The 19,414-nt window shown below is 44.7% G+C and overlaps 1 protein-coding gene across 5 annotated transcripts in view; it reads right to left on the reverse strand.

Annotated features, from left to right (window-relative positions):
- The window catches only part of ELMO1 (engulfment and cell motility 1), a 668,619-nt gene that overhangs the window by 521,850 nt on the left and 127,355 nt on the right, over positions 1–19,414 (reverse strand). For all 5 annotated transcript variants that reach the window (XM_033930221.1, XM_033930218.1, XM_033930220.1 and 2 more), the window contains one exon: positions 11,160–11,200. In XM_033930221.1, the coding sequence (XP_033786112.1) occupies positions 11,160–11,200 (41 nt within the window). The remainder of the gene's footprint in view (positions 1–11,159; positions 11,201–19,414) is intronic.

The following is a 19,414-nucleotide window of genomic DNA, read 5'->3' on the forward strand; positions in this document are numbered from 1 at the left end:
ACTTTCCTGGCTGTAGAGAAATACCACTGTCATAACACTGTCCTAAAAGACCTTTATAGTCATTCCGGAAGAATGGTCTGAAACTCCTGAAACGGTAGCCTGACCATGCTTCAGTCCAGAAGAATGAACGAGTACTGAGTCTCCTCTTAATACCAGACTCCTTGCGCTGAGGATTGAAGGCACTGAGCCCCCAACCCGACAGCCTGGGATGTTTGGTGAATTTGAGCCAGTCCAGCAAAGACAGAGTCATGCGTTTGAAAAGATTAATCTCGCTGAGCCACCAAATATATTGAGTGATGCTTGAGGAGCCTACTAGATACTACAATTGGAGCCTTGAGATACCGGGAACCACTGGAACAAAAGCGACTGCTGTAGCGTTCTCGTGTGATAGCAAGCTGAAGTTCCCAGTGGAGTCACCACCATAGATCCTATAACCTGTACAGAATCCCATACTCTTGTTCTTGGTGACTGAAGAAGGCAAACCTGAGACTGTAATCTGTTGCCCCAGTCTCTGGGAAGAAACACATTCCTCTCCTACGTGAACAATATCCCTTGATATTCCAATAATTAGTACAGGAGAAAAGAGCTCTTTGGAAATTTGAAGATTCACTTCCAAAAAATTGAAGAAAAGAAGTTTAAATAAAATAAATCACCCGTTTGTGTCTGACAAATTGACCTGACTGGAAGACATCTGAATCAAGCAATCGTCTAAGAAAGAAAGTATCTGCCACTCATTTTCTAAAATGTTCATGGAGCCGTGGCTAGGCCAAATGACATCTGCCAAAACTGATAGCGCTGCTCAATGAGAGCTAAGCGAAGATAGTGCAAGTTCAGTGACCATAGGGAAATTGTAAATATTCTTACAATTTTTCTCTGGAAATGTCTAACTCTGAGAAACTAATTTACCAGAATGAGATCCAGCCCCCGTCTGACCAATTACCCCATCTTAGGCACTATGAAGTAAATGGAATAACTTCCCTTAGTTCCAGAAGAACTAAAACTACTGCCCCGAGAACCAGTAACACTTAAAAGGGGGTTTCGCATGAACATAACCTTTGGAAGCTCAATACATGGTCACTCCAAGAACAAATCTGAAATGGGAGGAGGATTCAAAGTTGCAAGCATCCTGAAAAATGCCCAAAGCCCCCTGACCTGACATCATAGTGTCTCCCCCCTCATGAGAAAGCATAAAGAGTTACCAGAGGAAGTGAAGATCCCTTCAGAATGAAAAGCAGACAGTCGGGGAACGGCTGGACAAGAGCTGTAAATTCTGGAAGAAGAAAGGAACTGTCCCACAAAAAATCCAGCTTTGCGATGTAAGATGGAGTATGTAATGTTAGCCAAAAACTTACTGCCTTTAAAGTGAAGACGTACTAGACGGAATCTAGAAGCTGCATTGACCGCCCCATGGGAAACAATATGCACCCTAATTGTTATCAGATAAAGCTCACATCCCTAAAGAGAGCTTCAGGGATGATTCCAGCAGTCACATAGCATTTGCTACTCTGTGGGTTTGGGAGAATAGGTAACTTGTCCCTGGTTAGAAGGAGTCACACAGCTCTTCCTGCCATTTTGAGGGACTGTCTAGCAGGTGCCATGAGAAGATGGTGACCTGAGAAATCTGTGCAAGAAGCTTTGAAACTTGCAGTCCAATAGAAAAGATAGTTCAGGAATCAATTCTATAGTGCTACCAGACACACACAGCACTGCATAGAGGCACAAAGAATAAAAAAACCTCTAAACCTACATAGACTCACCCTTCAGAGAGAGAGAGACAGGAAGATACCCGTATGAAACACAGGATACTCTCATGCCGCTTACATCACTGTGCAGCAATTTGCCTTCTGCTGACCCATAACGGCAAAAACCTTTGATTGGGTAGCTGAGCACAGGGCAGAATCTCTTTCTTAAGCACCGTGAGGCATAACAGTACAGTCGCAATTAAAGTAGTTAAGTCTTTTTCAAGCAGAGAGAGTGGGGAAACACACACACACAAGGTATATCACCGCAACAGTGGCAAAAGCTGTTGAAACACTCCTGACGCTTAGAAACCCGAAAACAGGGAAACCGCGGAATAATGACCTAAGTCAGCTGCAAAATAAACTCCGTGAACGCTGCAGTGCTCCCGCTAGCGCCGGAGACCCAAGCACATGCCCGTTTCATGCTGAAATGAGCTGGCTCTATCAACAATGCATTAAAAACCTACCCAGAGCCAACCATTAAAATATTTTTCGCACTGTCATGGTATAAAATGCTTAAAATGAACATTGGAGAGAAATAAATGAATGCTGCTTCATTCTCAACTTAGGAAAATAAGCACACGCCTCTTGCGCTCAGTCAGGAACTGGCTATGTGAAGAACACACCCGGAGCAGTCCAAATATTTACCTCCACCCAGCCGCGGGAACTGCCAAGCAGAGTCCACCTCGTGGAGAAATCCCACTACCACTGTGGCACTGCTGCGAGTATGAAAACAAGCGCGCACCTACAACACGCGGGAAGACACTAGTTCCGTCAACAGAGCTCTCTATCCATACACCCAAGCCCTTTACTGAATAAACTTCATACAAATGTAAATTTACTTGTCAGTCACTAAACCATTTCCACAACTCTACAAAACATAGCGTTTGATAAAAAAACATATTCCTTCTGTAGATTCACACCGAACCCGCAGCTCCACCACAACCAGAAACCAGAAAAGGAGTTCAAATAAAACATATACTCACAAATTTATTGATAGTGCTGGGAGATGCCGGTCGCTCAGCACTATGAGGGCAGAATTGTTTTAGTCACTGTGGTCTCTCTTTTTTTTTTTTTTTACATTGAAGGGAAAGAAGAAAAATTGAGACCCAGTCAGACCCTCTATCGTTGGAGGAAGGGTGAGGAAGGGACCTGGGGGGGGGGGCCCAGGTGTAACCCCTAAAGCTGGCACCATCATTCAGCTGCCTCTCCTGTCTCACTGAAGAGAAGCTTCAACAGGAGAAATAAAATTGCCATCTCACTGAAGAGAAACCTCAACAGGAGAAATAGAATGGCAGTCTCACTGAAGAGAAACATCAACAGGAGAAAATAATTTTCCAGTCACAGCCAGAATTCAGGAGCTAGTTGAATAGCGAACATCACCTGCTGGGAGATAGAGCATACTGAAGATGCAGGAGGTGTGCCAGCCAAAAGGATGACCTGTTAATCAGTTTCTCTATCTCCACCTGCTGGTAGATGTGTGCTATCCCAGTGTGCTATCCCACTGGTCTCTGGATTCATCTGCTGCTGTTGCTAAGGAATGGTTACTGCGGATGGGCCATTTGGTCTTTATCTGCCATCATGTTTATATGTTTCAGAGAGTGTGTACTCGTAAGCATATACTGTACAAGTAAATTTTATAAAATGCTTAAACACAAAGCATCTGGAAAGAATATATTATGAAATATCTTTGATTTACTATATGAATTGCTCAGAAGAAAAGTTAACACTGGGGATTAGAGGAAGGGAAAAACATTTTCTCATATATTGTTATTCTTTAAAAAAAAAACCCAAAAACGTATCTTCTTACTGAAGACAATACAAAGCCCTCAAATTTTTCAGCAATATTGTGACAGCATGGGCAGCGCAGTACATAGAGCTTTCACAGTTGGCAGGGTAAATCAAATCAAAAGTCTATTATCAAACAAAATGTACCAAAGTTCTGTCCTTGTCATGGATCAGGTTTCAAACACAGGCAGTGATCAAATAGATGCTAAAGTTGCAAATTTTAGATTCAATCAAGTAAAAGCAATATTGGACCACAGAACAAATATGTTTGCATATAATTTTGAATTTTTGTTAGATTACTAATGTAGAGCTTTGCTGTATTTTTAGTGACATTGCCCTGATCCAGAGCACTTGTTTGCTTGAAATACCTTTGTGTCAACAAGCTGGCAAACTGAGCAGTTCAATTAGTGTTGCATGTGCTGACTACAAGATTGAAGGTTTAATGGGACATTATACTGGAATATAAATTAAGTGATCATTTTAAATTACTGAATGGACTGGCCTTTATTATTTACTCTTCTTTCTTCCTTATTTTTATGGACGAATAGATTTACTAATGTTATTTCCTTATAAGAAGAAGTACAGTATTTTCACGCATATAACGCACGCGTTAAACGTGTTTTTACAAACCGTGCATACCATTGTGCGGTATACGCGTGAGCGCATTGTACAAATTTTTTTTTACATAGTTCCCCCCCGACGTCCGATTCACCCCCCGCAGGACCGCTCGCACGCACCCGCACCCCCACCCCGAAGGACCGCCGACTCCCCGACACGATCAGGGCAAAAAGGAGCCCAAGCCCTCTTGCCCCGCCGATTCCCCAACTCCCCGACAATATCAGGCCAGGAGGGAGCCCAAGTCCTCCTGGCCCTGGCGACCCCCCACCCCCTCTAGTTGTTCGGGCCAGGAGGGAGCCCAAACCCTCCTGGTCACGGTGACCCCCTAACCCCACCCCGCACTACATTACGGGCAGGAGGGATCCCAGGCCCTCCTGCCCTCGACGCAAACCCCCCTCCCCCCAACGACCCCCCCCCCAAGAACCTCTGACCGCCCCCACCAGCCGACCCGCGACCCCCCTGGCCGACCCCCACGACACCCCCACCCCCCTTCCCCGTACCTTTCTGTAGTTGGCCGGACAGACGGGAGCCAAACCCGCCTGTCCGGCAGGCAGCCAACGACGGAATGAGGCCGGATTGGCCCATCCGTCCCAAAGCTCCGCCTACTGGTGGGGCCTAAGGCGCCTGGGCCAATCAGAATAGGCCCGGGAGCCTTAGGTCCCTCCTGGGGGTGGGGCCTGAGGCACATGGGCCCAACCTGACCATGTGCCTCAGGCCCCGCCCCCAGGAGGGACCTAAGGCTCCCGGGCCTATTCTGATTGGCCCAGGCGCCTTAGGCCCCACCAGTAGGCAGAGCTTTGGGACGGATGGGCCAATCCGGCCTCATTCCGTCGTTGGCTGCCTGCCGGACAGGCGGGTTTGGCTCCCGTCTGTCCGGCCAACTACAGAAAAGTACGGGGAAGGGGGGTGGGGGTGTCGTGGGGGTCGGCCAGGGGAGTCGCGGGTCGGCTGGGGGGGCGGTCGGAGGTTCTTGGGGGGGGCAGTTGTTGGGGGGAAGGGGGTTTGCATCGAGGGCAGGAGGGCCTGGGATCCCTCCTGCCCGTAATGTAGTGCGGGGTGGGGGTAGGGGGTCGCCGTGGCCAGGAGGATTTGGGCTCCCTCCTGGCCCGAACAACTAGGGGGGGGTCGCCAGGACCAGGAGGAGTTGGGCTCCCTCCTGGCCCGATATTGTCGGGGAGTTGGGGAGTCGGCGGGGCAAGAGGGCTTGGGCTCCCTTTTGCCCCGATCGTGTCGGGGAGTCGGGGGGGGCAAGAGGGCTTGAGCTCCCTCTTGCCCCAATCGTGTCGGGGAGTCGGCGGGGCAAGAGGGGAAGCAGCAGGACACCGGTAGGAGCTTCTACATGATGGGGGGGTCGGGAGGCTGTGGAGGTGCGAGCGGTCCTTCAGGGTGGGGGTGCGTGCGAGCGGTCCTGCGGGGAGGGATGAATCGGACGTCGGGGGGCATCAGGCTTTCAGGGTGGGGACAGGACTTCAAGGGGGAGAGGAGAGTCGGGGCGGGCGAAAGAAGAGTCGGGGCGGCCAGAGGAGAGTCGGGGCGGGCGACTGGAGAGTTGGGTAGCATGCGCGGTATAAGGGTGTGTGTGGTATACAAAAATTTCTGTACATAAATTTGTGTTTTCCGCGCGCTATACCCGTGTGCGCGTTTTACACGTGTGCGCATTATCTACGTGAAAATACGGTAGTCATTATATGTTAGATTAAGGGTTCCTTTTATCAAGGCGCAGTAGGGGTTTAACGCGCGGAATACCGCACATTAAACCGCCTGCCGCGCTAGTCGCTAATGCCTCCATTGACGAGGCATTAGTTTTTTGGCTTGCCACGGGGGTTAGCGTGTGATGAAATGTCCGATGCGCTAACCCTGCTAGCGCACCTTGATAAAAGGAGCCCTAAGTCACAATGGTCCCCTTTTATCAAGCTGTGGTAGACCATTTTAGTGAGGGCTGGTGAGGTAAATGCTCCGATGCTCATTCAATTCCTATGAATGTCAGAGCATTTACCTCGCTGGCCCATGCTAAAATACTATCACAGCTTCAAAAAAGGGGGCTGTGATTAGAAAAGTGAAAGTGTTAATAAATTTTTTAAAATGGGGAAAAAAAATTAACCCCCTTTTTTATTAAGCAGCGCTAGTGTTATTTAGCGCAGGCCAGTGAGTTAAGTGCTCAGACGCTCGTGCTAAAAAGCTAAAAACCTCTAGTGCAGCTTGATAAAAGTGGCCCTAAGTGATTTGGGGGGAGGAGTTCCCAAACAAGATTTAAAAAGTAATTTGGGGGGTGGACATTCGGAGCACATTAAGAATAGCTTTCACTAAACTTGTACAGACTGATTAAAATTCCTAAAATACAGACTTTTTATTATTCCTTTTACTATTGATCTTGAGCGGTATTAGTTATAATGGTCCAAAAACACCTTTATTGAGGTTTCATGTCTGGTATTTGGGTGTTTTGAAGGCGGCCCTTTAAAAAATTTGAATATATGTGTCTGTGTGCTCTCTGTTATAAAACTTTCCTCTACTGTAATCATTTTTAAAGACTTATCTGCATGTAAAGTCCATTTTACATGTAGATAAAGCCTTTTACATAATTGTGTGATAGCAAACGCACTTAGTGACACGAGAGAGCATTGTTATACTGTATGTGCACACCACATGCAGGCATTCTCATTGGAGTGATTTGGGTAGATCGGGCACAGAGTTGCAAGGGTCATGCATATTTTATAAAATATAGAGTACAGTGGTGCCTCACACAACGAACTTAATTCGTTCCAGGAGCAAGTTTGTTATGCGAAAAGTTCGTTATGTGAAACGCGTTTTCCCATAACAATACATGTTAAAAAAAATAATTCGTTCTGTAGCATAAAATATGCTAAGATGACATAAAAAAAGATAAATTTTTGGTTATTATTTTTATTTAGATACATCTAAAAACATAATTGTTTTTTAAAACAACACACATTTTTTAAATTTAAAGACAGACTAAGTAGAGTCTAATTTTACAGTGAGAGAGGGCAGAGTCTCAGCGGCAAAAACTGGGACTTAACTGTTCATTTTTTTTTTTTTTTCTACCGTGTTTCCCCGATGATAAGGCAGGGCCATCAAATAAGACAGCCCCCCCTTTTTAGAAAAAAATGTAAAATAAGGCACCCCCCCGCAAATAAGCCACCCACCGATACCTGCGCTTACCCGAATCGGGTGGTACGGTGGGTGACTCCGTGTGGTCCCTGGCACCCCCGACACGATCGGGGCAAGAGGGAGCTCAAGCCCTCTTGCCCCCCCGACTCCCCGACACGATCGGGGCAAGAGGGAGCTCAAGCCCTCTTGCCCCCCCGACTCCCCGACACGATCGGGGCAAAAGGGAGCTCAAGCCCTCTTGCCCCCCCGACTCCCCGACACGATCGGGGCAAAAGGGAGCCCAAGCCCTCTTGCCCTGCCGATTCCCCAACTCCCCGACAATATCGGGCCAGGAGGGAGCCCAAGTCCTCCTGGCCACGGCGACCCCCTAACCCCACCCTGCACTACATTACGGGCAGGAGGGATCCCAGGCCCTCCTGCCCTCGACGCAAACCCCCCCTCCCCCCAACGACCGCCCCCCCCAAGAACCTCCGACCGCCCCCCCAGCCGACCCGCGACCCCCCTGGCCGACCCCCACGACACCCCCAACCCCCTTCCCCGTACCTTTCTGTAGTTGGCCGGACAGACGGGAGCCAAACCCGCCTGTCCGGCAGGCAGCCATCGACGGAATGAGGCCGGATTGGCCCATCCGTCCCAAAGCTCCGCCTACTGGTGGGGCCTAAGGCGCCTGGGCCAATCAGAATAGGCCCGGGAGCCTTAGGTCCCTCCTGGGGGCAGGGCCTGAGGTTGGGCCCATGTGCCTCAGGCCCCGCCCCCAGGAGGGACCTAAGGCTCCCGGGCCTATTCTGATTGGCCCAGGCGCCTTAGGCCCCACCAGTAGGCGGAGCTTTGGGACGGATGGGCCAATCCGGCCTCATTCCGTCGTTGGCTGCCTGCCGGACAGGCGGGTTTGGCTCCCGTCTGTCCGGCCAACTACAGAAAGGTACGGGGAAGGGGGTTGGGGGTGTCGTGGGGGTCGGCCAGGGGGGTCGCGGGTCGGCTGGGGTGGCGGTCGGAGGTTCTTGGGGGGGGGCGGTCGTTGGGGGGAGGGGGGGTTTGCGTCGAGGGCAGGAGGGCCTGGGATCCCTCCTGCCCGTAATGTAGTGCAGGGTGGGGTTAGGGGGTTGCCGTGGCCAGGAGGACTTGGGCTCCCTCCTGGCCCGATATTGTCGGGGAGTTGGGGAATCGGCGGGGCAAGAGGGCTTGGGCTCCTTTTTGCCCCGATCGTGTCGGGGAGTCGGGGGGGCAAGAGGGAGCCAGGCGGAGAGAGGGCAGTTAAGCGCAGTGCCTGCGCGGAAGGATGCAGCTCGGGCGACTTCGTTGTGTGAAACGAAGTTCGTTGTACGAATCAAGACATAAAGTTCGTTGTGCGCAGCGTGCGCTGTGCGAGGCGTCCGTTGTGTGAGGCACCACTGTATATGCTTAAGAGTATACACACATACATTTATGACTGTCTCTGGGAAAACATGAATTTAGTCCTATTTTCCTAGAGATAGCCACTTTTACCCTCATTTTTGAGCACATGGCAATATGCGCTTCATGACCTACAAACTGCTGGGGCTGGTTCTAGGGGTGTCTGTTTTATAAAGACAAACTTATGAGACCACATCTAGCCATCCTGATTTAATCAGGACTATATGATCACAACATGCTGGAAAGGATTTTTTAAAATTCTTTTCTTGATCACTTAAGACAGTATTCTTTTTTTTCTTTTTTACTCTCTCTCCCCCTCAGGTCACATATCAGCCATAGTTCATTTATATGGGAACACACATTGACAGCAGATAAAGGCTGCAAAGACCCTGTCTTTTTCTATTGCTCCCATACTGCAGACCCTACTTAACCGCTGGCTTTATCTTCAGCTCCAAACAAAGGATCTTCTGTGTGTTGTTCTATGCTCTTTGAATAATACAGTTTTTACCCCTCTTCTTCCATTTTGCTCTGACAGGCTATCCCTTGTATCTGACTACCTGTGAGAAAATGATGCCATTCCATCCTACTCTTAACTTTCCACTGGGGGGAAAAGATTGCCTCTTGGGGGGAAAAGATTTCCACGGGGGGTGGGGGGGTGGGGGGGGGGGGGAAAGATTGCCTCTTCAAAAACACTGTGCCTTCAAGGCCCTGATGCTCGCTTTCAAAACCTTCCACGAATCGATTCTACACTACATGACAACTAAACTACAAATCTACTTCCCAAAGTGACCACTGAGGTCTCAAGGAGAAAAACGATTGACCATACCTTCTGGCTGCTCCCTCAAAACTGAAAGCCTGCAAGCTCCTACTCACATTTCATTCTCTGGAGCTTCAGGAAGAATGTAAAACCTTCCTCTTCACAAACCCATGCACCCAGAAATGCCATTCAGAGTCAACACACCTACGCCACCTACTCTCACCAGAGCTGCTTAGTGGATATTTTTTGTCATGTCAATATTGTAAATTATGTAATCTTTGTCTTGTCTCGATTATATTGTGGATGTACTTTGTAACCTGTTCTGGGCTCCTTTGGGAGGACGGGCTAAATAATTGAGCAAATAAATTATTTACCTTTCAATTATTCAATAGCTGTCATATTAAAGCTACAGCCTCAGCACCCTGAGGTTGTGGGTTCAAACCCACGCTGCTCCTTGTGACCCTGGGCAAGCCACTTAATCCCCTCATTGCCTCAGGTACATTAGAAAGATTGTGAGCCTGCCGGGACAGATAGGGAAAAAAGCTCAAGTACCTGAATAAATTAATGTAAACCACTCTGAGCTCCTTTGGGAGAATGGTATAGAAAATTGAATAAATAAATAAATAAATATCCCCCCTACCCCACTCCTCTACAAGCTATTTACGTTTAGTTGCTTAAGTTTTGCTTTAAGGTTTGTTTTAGAGAGCAGTTTGCACCACCATCAAAAGTGAGTTTCATTTGCACCATCAGTTCTTTGCCAGCTAATAAATAAATGCCCTTAAGAACAGTCACTACCTGCTTCTATAAGCCCCAATACCTGTGCCCTTTAGTACTCCATCAAAATTACTAATGCAATATCAGTCAACATTTTTGTTTCACTGCACTCTAATCCAGTGGTTCCCAACCCTGTCCTGGAAGACCACCAGGCCAGTCGGGTTTTCACGATAGCCCTCATGAATTTGCATGGAGCAGATTTGCATGCCTGGCACCTCCATTATATGCAGATCTCTCTCATGCATATTCATGAGGGCTATCCTGAAAACCTGACTGGCCTGGTGGTCCTCCAGGACAGGGTTGGGAACCACTGCTCTAATCAAGGTCTGTTATTAAAAACCCACAAGAAAATGACAAACTGTGCTCTAATTATCACTTTGTCCAATATTTGGATTCCAGTACATCCCAATATTCATGCTCCAGGTATCAATTCCTTGCTATGTTTAGCACTATGCTTAGAACAGTAGTTTTATCTTTTTTTATTGTTGTAAAGAAAAGCTAGCTTTTTCCTTTACAACTAACCAAGCAAGATAAGATTTTGATACATTTTACCATCACAAAACATACTTTCAGCTATTGCAGGCATCAGTAGTTTAGCATTTAATTTTAAGATCCAGATTTCCCAATGTTAAGGCATAAGCAAGAGCCACGGTATTAACAGAACTGATTTCAGCTGAGTGCAGTGGATAAAATGAGATGAAGTGACTTATCCAAGTTCATAGAGAGAACCAGTGAAAGGCCAGACCAGAATCGAAAGACCCTCCCCCCCCCCAAATCCTAGTCCAATGCTTTGTTTACATCTTTTCCACATGAATAATTTTTTAAAGCGTTGCTTTTCTAATGGGACAGAATGTTTACTAAGCACCATTACAAAAAGGGACATTGTAGATCTTCCCCCGCATGCCTGGGCCTTGTATTACCGTACCAATAAGGACAAAAACAATTGCCTTCTGTGTGGTACTCACCCGTCACAGACTTCTTTTATTATTGAAGACAATGGCTTTTTCTAGAACAGAAAAGAGACACATGATTAGGCCACTGCATTTCCACTGCATTATGGGGCTACCACGATTTTAATCCAATACATATGTTTGATAACTGAAGTATGTGCTGAACTGTAAATGTAAAAAGAAGTGTCTTGATGCTTGGCTGCAATTATGACAAGTTTGTATATTTTAGTTCTGCAGCTTATGAAAATGCACTTATGAAAATGAAGATTTTTTTCCCAGTATCTTTATGGTAATACACCACCTGTCAATGGTAGCCAAGAAAAAAAAATGAGGGTCAACAATTCTCCATTTGGAAGTATCAGCATGTTTTGCCACTGCAGCCAATAAACATGTCAATGGTTTATGAGCACACACACACACACACACACACCTTGGTTTACGAGCATAATTCATTCCAGAAGCATGATCGTAAACCAAAGTGCTCGTATATCAAAGCAAATTTCCCCATAGGAGGTAATAGAAACGCGGGCGATTTGTTCCACATCCCAAAAAGACACCCCCCCCCCAGAGGTCACTGGCGCGCTTCCACCCCATCCCATAAAGACACCCCCCATCCCTAAGGGCACTGGCGCATTTCCACCCCACCCCCGGGAACCAGCTTCGCTAACCCCATCCCACCCCCGAGAACCGGCATCGCCGCCAAGAACCCTCGCCCCATCTGCCTGCCTTACCATGATCAGCACTGGCATGCTCAAGGCCTTCTGGCTCCCGCTCTCTTCGAGATTCTAATGAGATTCTCGATTTCTCATTAGAATCTCGGAAAGAGCAAGAGCCAGGTGGCCTTGAGAATGTGCAGATGCTCATGGCCCAGTAGAGATCAGCGGTGAGTAGCAGGCTCTTTCGGCACCGGCACATCCTGTGGGTTGGTGCTGCATGCTGGTGCCCGATTGTGGTAAGGGTTTGGGTGGGCGGACGGGCTATGCCGGTTCTCGGGGGTGGGGGCTCGCATATCGAGTCAACGCTCGGTTTGCGAGGCAAGATTTGTGAGCGTGTTTTGCTCATCTTGCAAAATACTCACAAACTGCATTACTCGCAAACCAAGGTTTGACTATATATAAAAATAACAATACACCTACATGATAGAAACAACAGGGGAGAGGAGAGAACTACAATGTATAAAGAAAAAGAAGGGAGGAACGTAAGGGGGGAAGACAAAACAGCCAACAGTCGTTCAGAATAAAGTGCATCAAGAAATGATTAAAACATTCTAAAAAGAACGATTATAGTACAAAGACATCCTTGAACAAAAATGTTTTTAAGCTGATCTTAAAGGTATTTAATAAATGTCTCCTCTCTTAGGTGGTTAGGTGCTGAATTCCAAAGCGTTGGGGCTATTACAGAAAAAATGTTGATTCGCATTGTATTGATATATTTTAATGAAGGAATTGAAAGCAGGTTTTGAGTAACTGAGCAAAGGGATCGATGGGGCAAATAAGGAATCATGAGCCTATTTATGACATCAGCATGGCCAATGGTTCTAGTTTTAAAAGTCTGTAACATTATCTTATATGTAATTCGGTGTTCTACAGGTAACCAGTGAGCGTTGATCAAAAGGGGGTGACACAATCAAATTTTTGTGTTGTGGGTGATCATTTTAATTTAAGTATTCTGGATAATTTTTAATCTTCAAATTTCTTTTTTATTTATTCCCTTATATAGAACGTTACTATAGTTGATGCAGAAGATGATGAGTGAGTGAATGAGAATGTTTAATGAAGAAGCTAACAATTTTGAAAGTTAATATATCAAACGTAAGCGAAAGAAAAATTTTTGAGTAACTGTGCTAATTTGGTCATGGTATGAAAGTTTTCCATCAAAGATAGAACCCCAGTAATTTAATGGTAGGAATGATTTCTATTGGAATGGATTTAATCTCTATGGGGCTGGATAAAGATAGCCCATCCTTAATGGGGAAGGTCATAGATTTGAATTTATTGATATTAATGGATAACATGTTAATGTTCAACCAATCACTTATTTTTTCTAATTTCTGGCTAATAATACGGATGTCGTCTGGATTATCAAGATCAGTTGGGTGGACTAACTGGATGTCATAGGCAAAAGTGGTGAAACCAATAGACTGCCTTAATGTTAGTAGAGGGGCCAAGAAAATATTAAATAGAATTGGGGACAGAATTGAACCTTGGGGGATGCCATATTCAATAAGGAGTGTGTCAGAAGATGAGTCGTTGAAAATAATTTTAGAAGAATGATCTTTGAAGTGAGAAGAAAACCAGTCCAAGACTTGATCTGTTATGCCGATTTCTTGAAGACGATGTAAAAGTAGATGGTATCAAACTCACTCCACATATACCATAAAGACAGAGGAATGACAATGTTCTTACATTAAAGAAATACAACTTTCCACCATCATTCTAAATCAGTATTTGATTTTTATAAGGCTCTTTTAGTGCTAAACAACAAAAATCAATATTGCTACCAATTCTCTAAAATTTACCAGTTAATAACTAACATGTATACAAAAGCAAAGGAGACATTTCCTCCAGTAAGTGTAAAGGCATCAGTTTGTTTAAGCCATCAGTTGTTGCTGTTGTTTATTTCATTTTGTTGGAAGATATTTGAATAAGTAACTAGTATCAAATACTGGATGACTAATATACAGGGAGAATGTTAGTAAAATTTGTATTTTTACCCTATTTGGAAAGTGTTTTGCTACATTATTATCAAATAAAATCTTAAAAATTTGAAAATATGAACATGCACTCAAAGATGCTCTAATATTCCCCAATAACAATTACCATCCATGATAAGACACTGGGAGCACAAGATTTCCACTGCAAAACATTTTGTGATGTCAGCTTTTAATTTTAATTTTGTAGCACCATTTCTGCCATACTATCTCAGAGTCAGGAGATATACCTCATATACTTCCAGAAAAGTTGAAGTTGACTTCTAAACCAAATTTAGGGATTTGGGGGGGATCCCTGCAACTGAATGCTCTCCAATTTTCCATAGAGCTACTAAGAATTAGGTACTAGGAAGGGAATGTGCATTCACTTGGCTTGGGTTGAGTCTTGAATCTAGTAGATGGCTATCTGGACGATGTTACCGACTGCTTTTCAGCTTTCTGAACCATGAAGTTATTTTCCAAAGTTGATTGAAACAATGGTGTTCCCTTAACAACAAAGGGATGAAGTGCTTTCTACAGCAAACTAACTAACCTACTGACAGCAAACAAAGACCAAATGACCCATCCCGTCTGCCCATCTGCAAAATCCATTATCTCCTCCTTTCCCCAAGAGATACCATGTGCCAGTCCCATGCTTCTTGAATTCAGACAGTCTGTCTCCACCATCTCTACCGGGAGATTATTCCTCTCTGTAAAAACAGTACAGTGCAATCTTGGTTTACGAACATAATTCGTTACAAAAGCATGCTCGTAAACCAAATTGCTTGTATATCAAAGCGAGTTTCCCCATAGGAATGAATGGAAACTCGCTTGATTTGTTCCCACCCCCCCCCGAGGCCACCGGTGCTGCTTCACCTTTCCCCCCACCTCGAGGCCACCGGCGTTGCTCCACTCTCCCCACCCCGAGAACCGGCATCGCCCCCCCGAACTGGCATTGCCCCCGCTCGCATCGCGCACCCTCACCCCCATGATCCAGCATCCCACAACCACCCAAACACCATCCCTTACCCCGATTTGGCACCGGCACCAATGCACAGGACATGTCAAATGTCCAAACACCATCCCCTACCCCGATTTGGCACCAGCACCGGCATGTCCTGTGCATTGGTGCTGGTGCCAAATCGGGGTAAGGGATGGTGTTTGGGCACTTGGCGGGGGATGCCGGATCATGTGTGTGGTGGGGTTGCGACGTGTGCGGGGGGATGCCGGATAGCGGGGGTGGGGGGCACTCGCAAATCGAGTCAACGCTCGGTTTGCAAGGTACGATTTGCGGGAATGTTTTGCTCGCCTTGCAAAATACTCGCAAACCGCATTACTCGCAAACTGAGGTTTGACTGTATTTCCTTAGATTACTCCTGGGCCTTTCCCCCCCTTTTCATCCTATATCCTCTCGTTCTAGAATTTCCTTTCAAATGAAAGAGACTTGCCTCATGCACATTTATGCCATGTAAGTATTTAAACATCTCTATTATATCTCCCCTCTTTCCTCCAAAGCATACATGTTGAGATCTTTCCTCCAAAGTATACATGTTGAGATATTTTAAGTCTGTCCCCATATGCATTTTAGTAGCCTTCCTCTGGACTGACTCCTTCCTGTTTATATCTTTTTGAAGGTGTGGTTTCGAGAATTGTACACAATATTCTAAATGAGATCTCACCAGGGTCTTATACAGGGGCATCAATATCTTCTTTTCCCTACTGGCCATACCTCTCCCTATGCACCCAATCATCCTTCTTGCTTTTGCTGTTGCCTTTTCAACCTGTTTGGCCACCTTAAGATCATGAAATACTATCACACCCATGTACCGCTCCTCTTTCGTGCACAAATGGTTTTCACCCACTAAACTGTACCACTCCCTCGGGTTTTTGTAACCCTTGCATTTCTTAACATTAAATCTTAGCTGCCAAATTTCAGCCCATTCTTCAAGCTTTGCTAGGTCCTTCCTCATGTTATCACATCAGGGGTGTCTGCTCTATTACAGATTTTGGTATCATCCGCAAAGAGGCAAATCTTACTTGACAGCCCTTCAGCAATGTTGCTTACATCCCTAATATCATAAGGCAGGGCTGCCCAAGTCCAGTCCTCGAGATCTACTGGCAGGCCAGGTTTTCAGGATATCCACAATGAACATGCATGAGAGAGATTTGCATACCAAGAAGGCAGTGCAGGCAAATCTCTCTCATGCATATTAATTGTGGATATCCTGAAAACCTGGCCTGCCAGTAGATCTCGAGGACCGGACTTGGGCAGCCCTGTCATAAGGGATGGGTGAACAAAACCCCAGGTAAGTAAAATATTGAATACCTCTACAGAAATGGGGAAAAAGGGCAATGTCTGGAAAGCTGCTTATGTTAACATCCACAGTATAAGAAATAGGTTTCTCGATAAGAGGCTCTGATAGAAGAGACTGACTTAGATTTAGTAGTGATAATGGAGAAGTGTTTCACTGAGAACCATGGCTCAGATACAGTTATCCCAGGTTATAATTTATTCAGAAAAGAAAGGGAAGGAAGAAAAGGAGGAGGAGTTATGTGTTTAAGATACTATCAAAGCAACAGAATTGCACAACATATTGGGTAAGGTGGCAGCAATGTTGAGTTAACCTGGAAGGAGGGAAAGAACAACTATATACGATATACATGGGTGTGCTATATAGGCTTTCTTCACAGGCAGAAGTGGGCAGAGATTTAATTGAAGATATTCACGATATAGCTATGAAAAGACTGGTGCAACCTGTTTCCAAGAAGATGGACATGAAATATAAGATCCCACTGGCTCCAGGATTAAACAAAGTAGTCAGAGCAACTAGAAGGAAAGCAAAAAGTTATGATAATTTTCCAATAGTTCTCTGGGAAAAGATCAACAGCTTTCTTTGGAAAAAAATCTGTTTCAAGTGGTCTTGCTTTTCAGCTTGCATAATAGCTCATCAGCTCTGTATAATACAGTACACGCACACAGCCTTTCAAAAAAGGTCAAGCTTTTTAACCTAGCCTCTCATTACAGGATCAAACTGCAGCCTAATTTCATTAAGGGGGAATTTGTCATTCTAATGTTATGTTACTGGGTTAGATGTTGAGTTATTTTCTGTTGCTTTTAGTAGAAGGGGGATTAGTGATTAGGTTTTATATTTTTAAATACATATAGGAAAATGTTTTGATTGCTCTAGACATTTCTTTCTTACCCCCAGTTCAAAGGCGAGGGGGGGGGCTAGTTAATTATACTGTTTGATAACACAGCCTTTCTAAGGTGTTAATTCCCTTCTTCCCCACCTCAGTTCCCACCATCCCAGATGTCAATTGCGAAATCCCAATTGTGTCTTCTAGAAGTAGAGAGATCCTGAATCCTCTTATAAAGAGATCAGTTCCAGTAGTTGGTAATGGAACTCATGCAAGTTGAGACCATACTGGACCAAACGCAGAGAGTATTTCGATGGTATAGTGGGTGATTCAGTGATCATGGATTGTGTGGTTCAATATTAAGACAATATACAGAACCACCAAAACATACCAAAATGACACTGGAGGTAATTCTTTTCTCTATTTTTCTCTATTTATTTATAAACGGGAACAAGCCTCAGAATACTGAGTATTTAAGTTCTCACCCATTCAGGGTTCTTTCAAAGAGAAAGACACTTCTTTTCTCTTACTCACATTCACATCACTGGCTTGAACCCATCCTCCCTATCTTCTTTCAAACATTAAGTATAATTTTTATTTCTTCAATGATTTAAATTAAAACTACTATTTAATACTAAAAGGGCTATGTTGTTCGTTAATACTAAAAACTATTTAAACCTCACAGTTCATTTCAGAGACCCTGGTCTGACAGAAAGTGCACTAGTGCAAAAAGTGTACTAGTGCTTTTAAGTGCCATTTCAGAAAGTGCCATTTCAAAAAGTGCATCTGTGCTGTAAACTTTTAAACCTCATAAAGCTTAAAGTACTTAGCTTTTGTTCTTATGCTCTTTAAGAACCAAGACTGTTGCTTGCTACTCTCAGTCCAACATAGTGGCCTATGTTTCGCGGGATCAAATTGCATCCCCACTGCATCAGGGAAGAGTCTTTTTGCAACGCTTATCTGGGCTACAAACGAACTCCTGCTGGTTCAGAGCAACATGGAGTGGGGCTGGCCAAAACGGGAAACAATGTAAGCCTACAATATGACATTATATACAAACTTAACATAACAGAGAATTAAAAAAAAAAATTAGACGTCTGTCAGAAGTGGGTTAATCTACCTCTATCATTAATGGGAAGAATAGCTTAGTGAAGATGATACTGATTCTAAACCATTATATCCTTTACAAACCTAAAAAAGATGAATGCTAATTTTGTTCCCTTATACAATCCTTTATATAATAATAATAATAACTTTATTCTTCTATACCGCCATAGTCAAATGACTTCTAGGCGGTTCACATCAAAAAAGGCTGGAAAATCAGAGAATTACATTCCATGGAATAAAGTTGGACACTCTGCGACATATAGAATAGAGCTGGACAATAAGGTGAATTGCAGAATGAAGTGAATTACAGAAGAAAGTGAATTGTGGAATAAAGTAAATTACAGAAAAAGCCAAATACTGGATAAAGTGAATTAAAGAATGAAGCTTGTCAGTCGGTGAATTACAGAATGCAAGTAGTGAGGGTATAACTTATTAACAAGAAATAGATAAAAGGAAAATATGAATCTTAGGTATGTAATATAGATCGCGTGTATGCAACCCAAGGAATAATTCTGGAACAAACAGCAAATTTCAGAATGCAGAAAGTGAGGGGACAGCATGTTGCACAGAATTTGACAGAGGGAGACTATAACTTTGTAAATAGTGAGGTTTCTGTATAGGAGATGAATTTGTCAAACAGTACTGTTTTAATTGCTCTCTGAAAGGCGCTGTAGGTCAGCCTGGTTCCATTGATGTAATTACCCAGCCAGGACTGCTATTTACTTGCTGGAACAACAAATCAGCAAGAATCAGCTAATCAGTACTACCCAAATCATACGGTGGTCTAGGGTTGCCAGATCTCTGCCTCTATAAAGTGGCTGCCCTGGTCAGATGGATACAAGAGACAATTACCAACCACAGCCGGTATTCTCCGAAGAACATCTTAGACACCTGCACTAGACAAATCTCATTTTTGTCACACATACATGGGAAAGGATCAGAACCATTTCCTCTCTTCTTACAACCATTCCGTAGAGCCTGGTGTTAGTGGAGATGGAGACAGGGCAGAATGCCATCGGCTTCTCCATTCCTTCCCTTAAAAAACAATCTTCACTTTGCATCACGGATGGATGCTTCTGTTTGTCAATCATGGGGAGCTGGTACCATCACAATAGCTCATGTACTTTATGTGGGAGGGGAACTGATGCTATTTTTTGATCAACTTACAAAATCATGGCATTTGATTTTGGCCAGTCTTTTCGTTTATTTGCAAATGACACACTATATCTCTTCCAAGATCACAGGGGGAGCATGGGAAGGAGAGCTTCTTGAATAATTTTTTTTTCTGACCATACTGGTTACATCCAATAAATTATTATTTTGGTACAAGGTGTGC

The sequence above is a fragment of the Geotrypetes seraphini genome, chromosome 2 (genome assembly GCF_902459505.1).
Source record: "Geotrypetes seraphini chromosome 2, aGeoSer1.1, whole genome shotgun sequence".
NCBI lineage: Eukaryota > Metazoa > Chordata > Amphibia > Gymnophiona > Dermophiidae > Geotrypetes > Geotrypetes seraphini.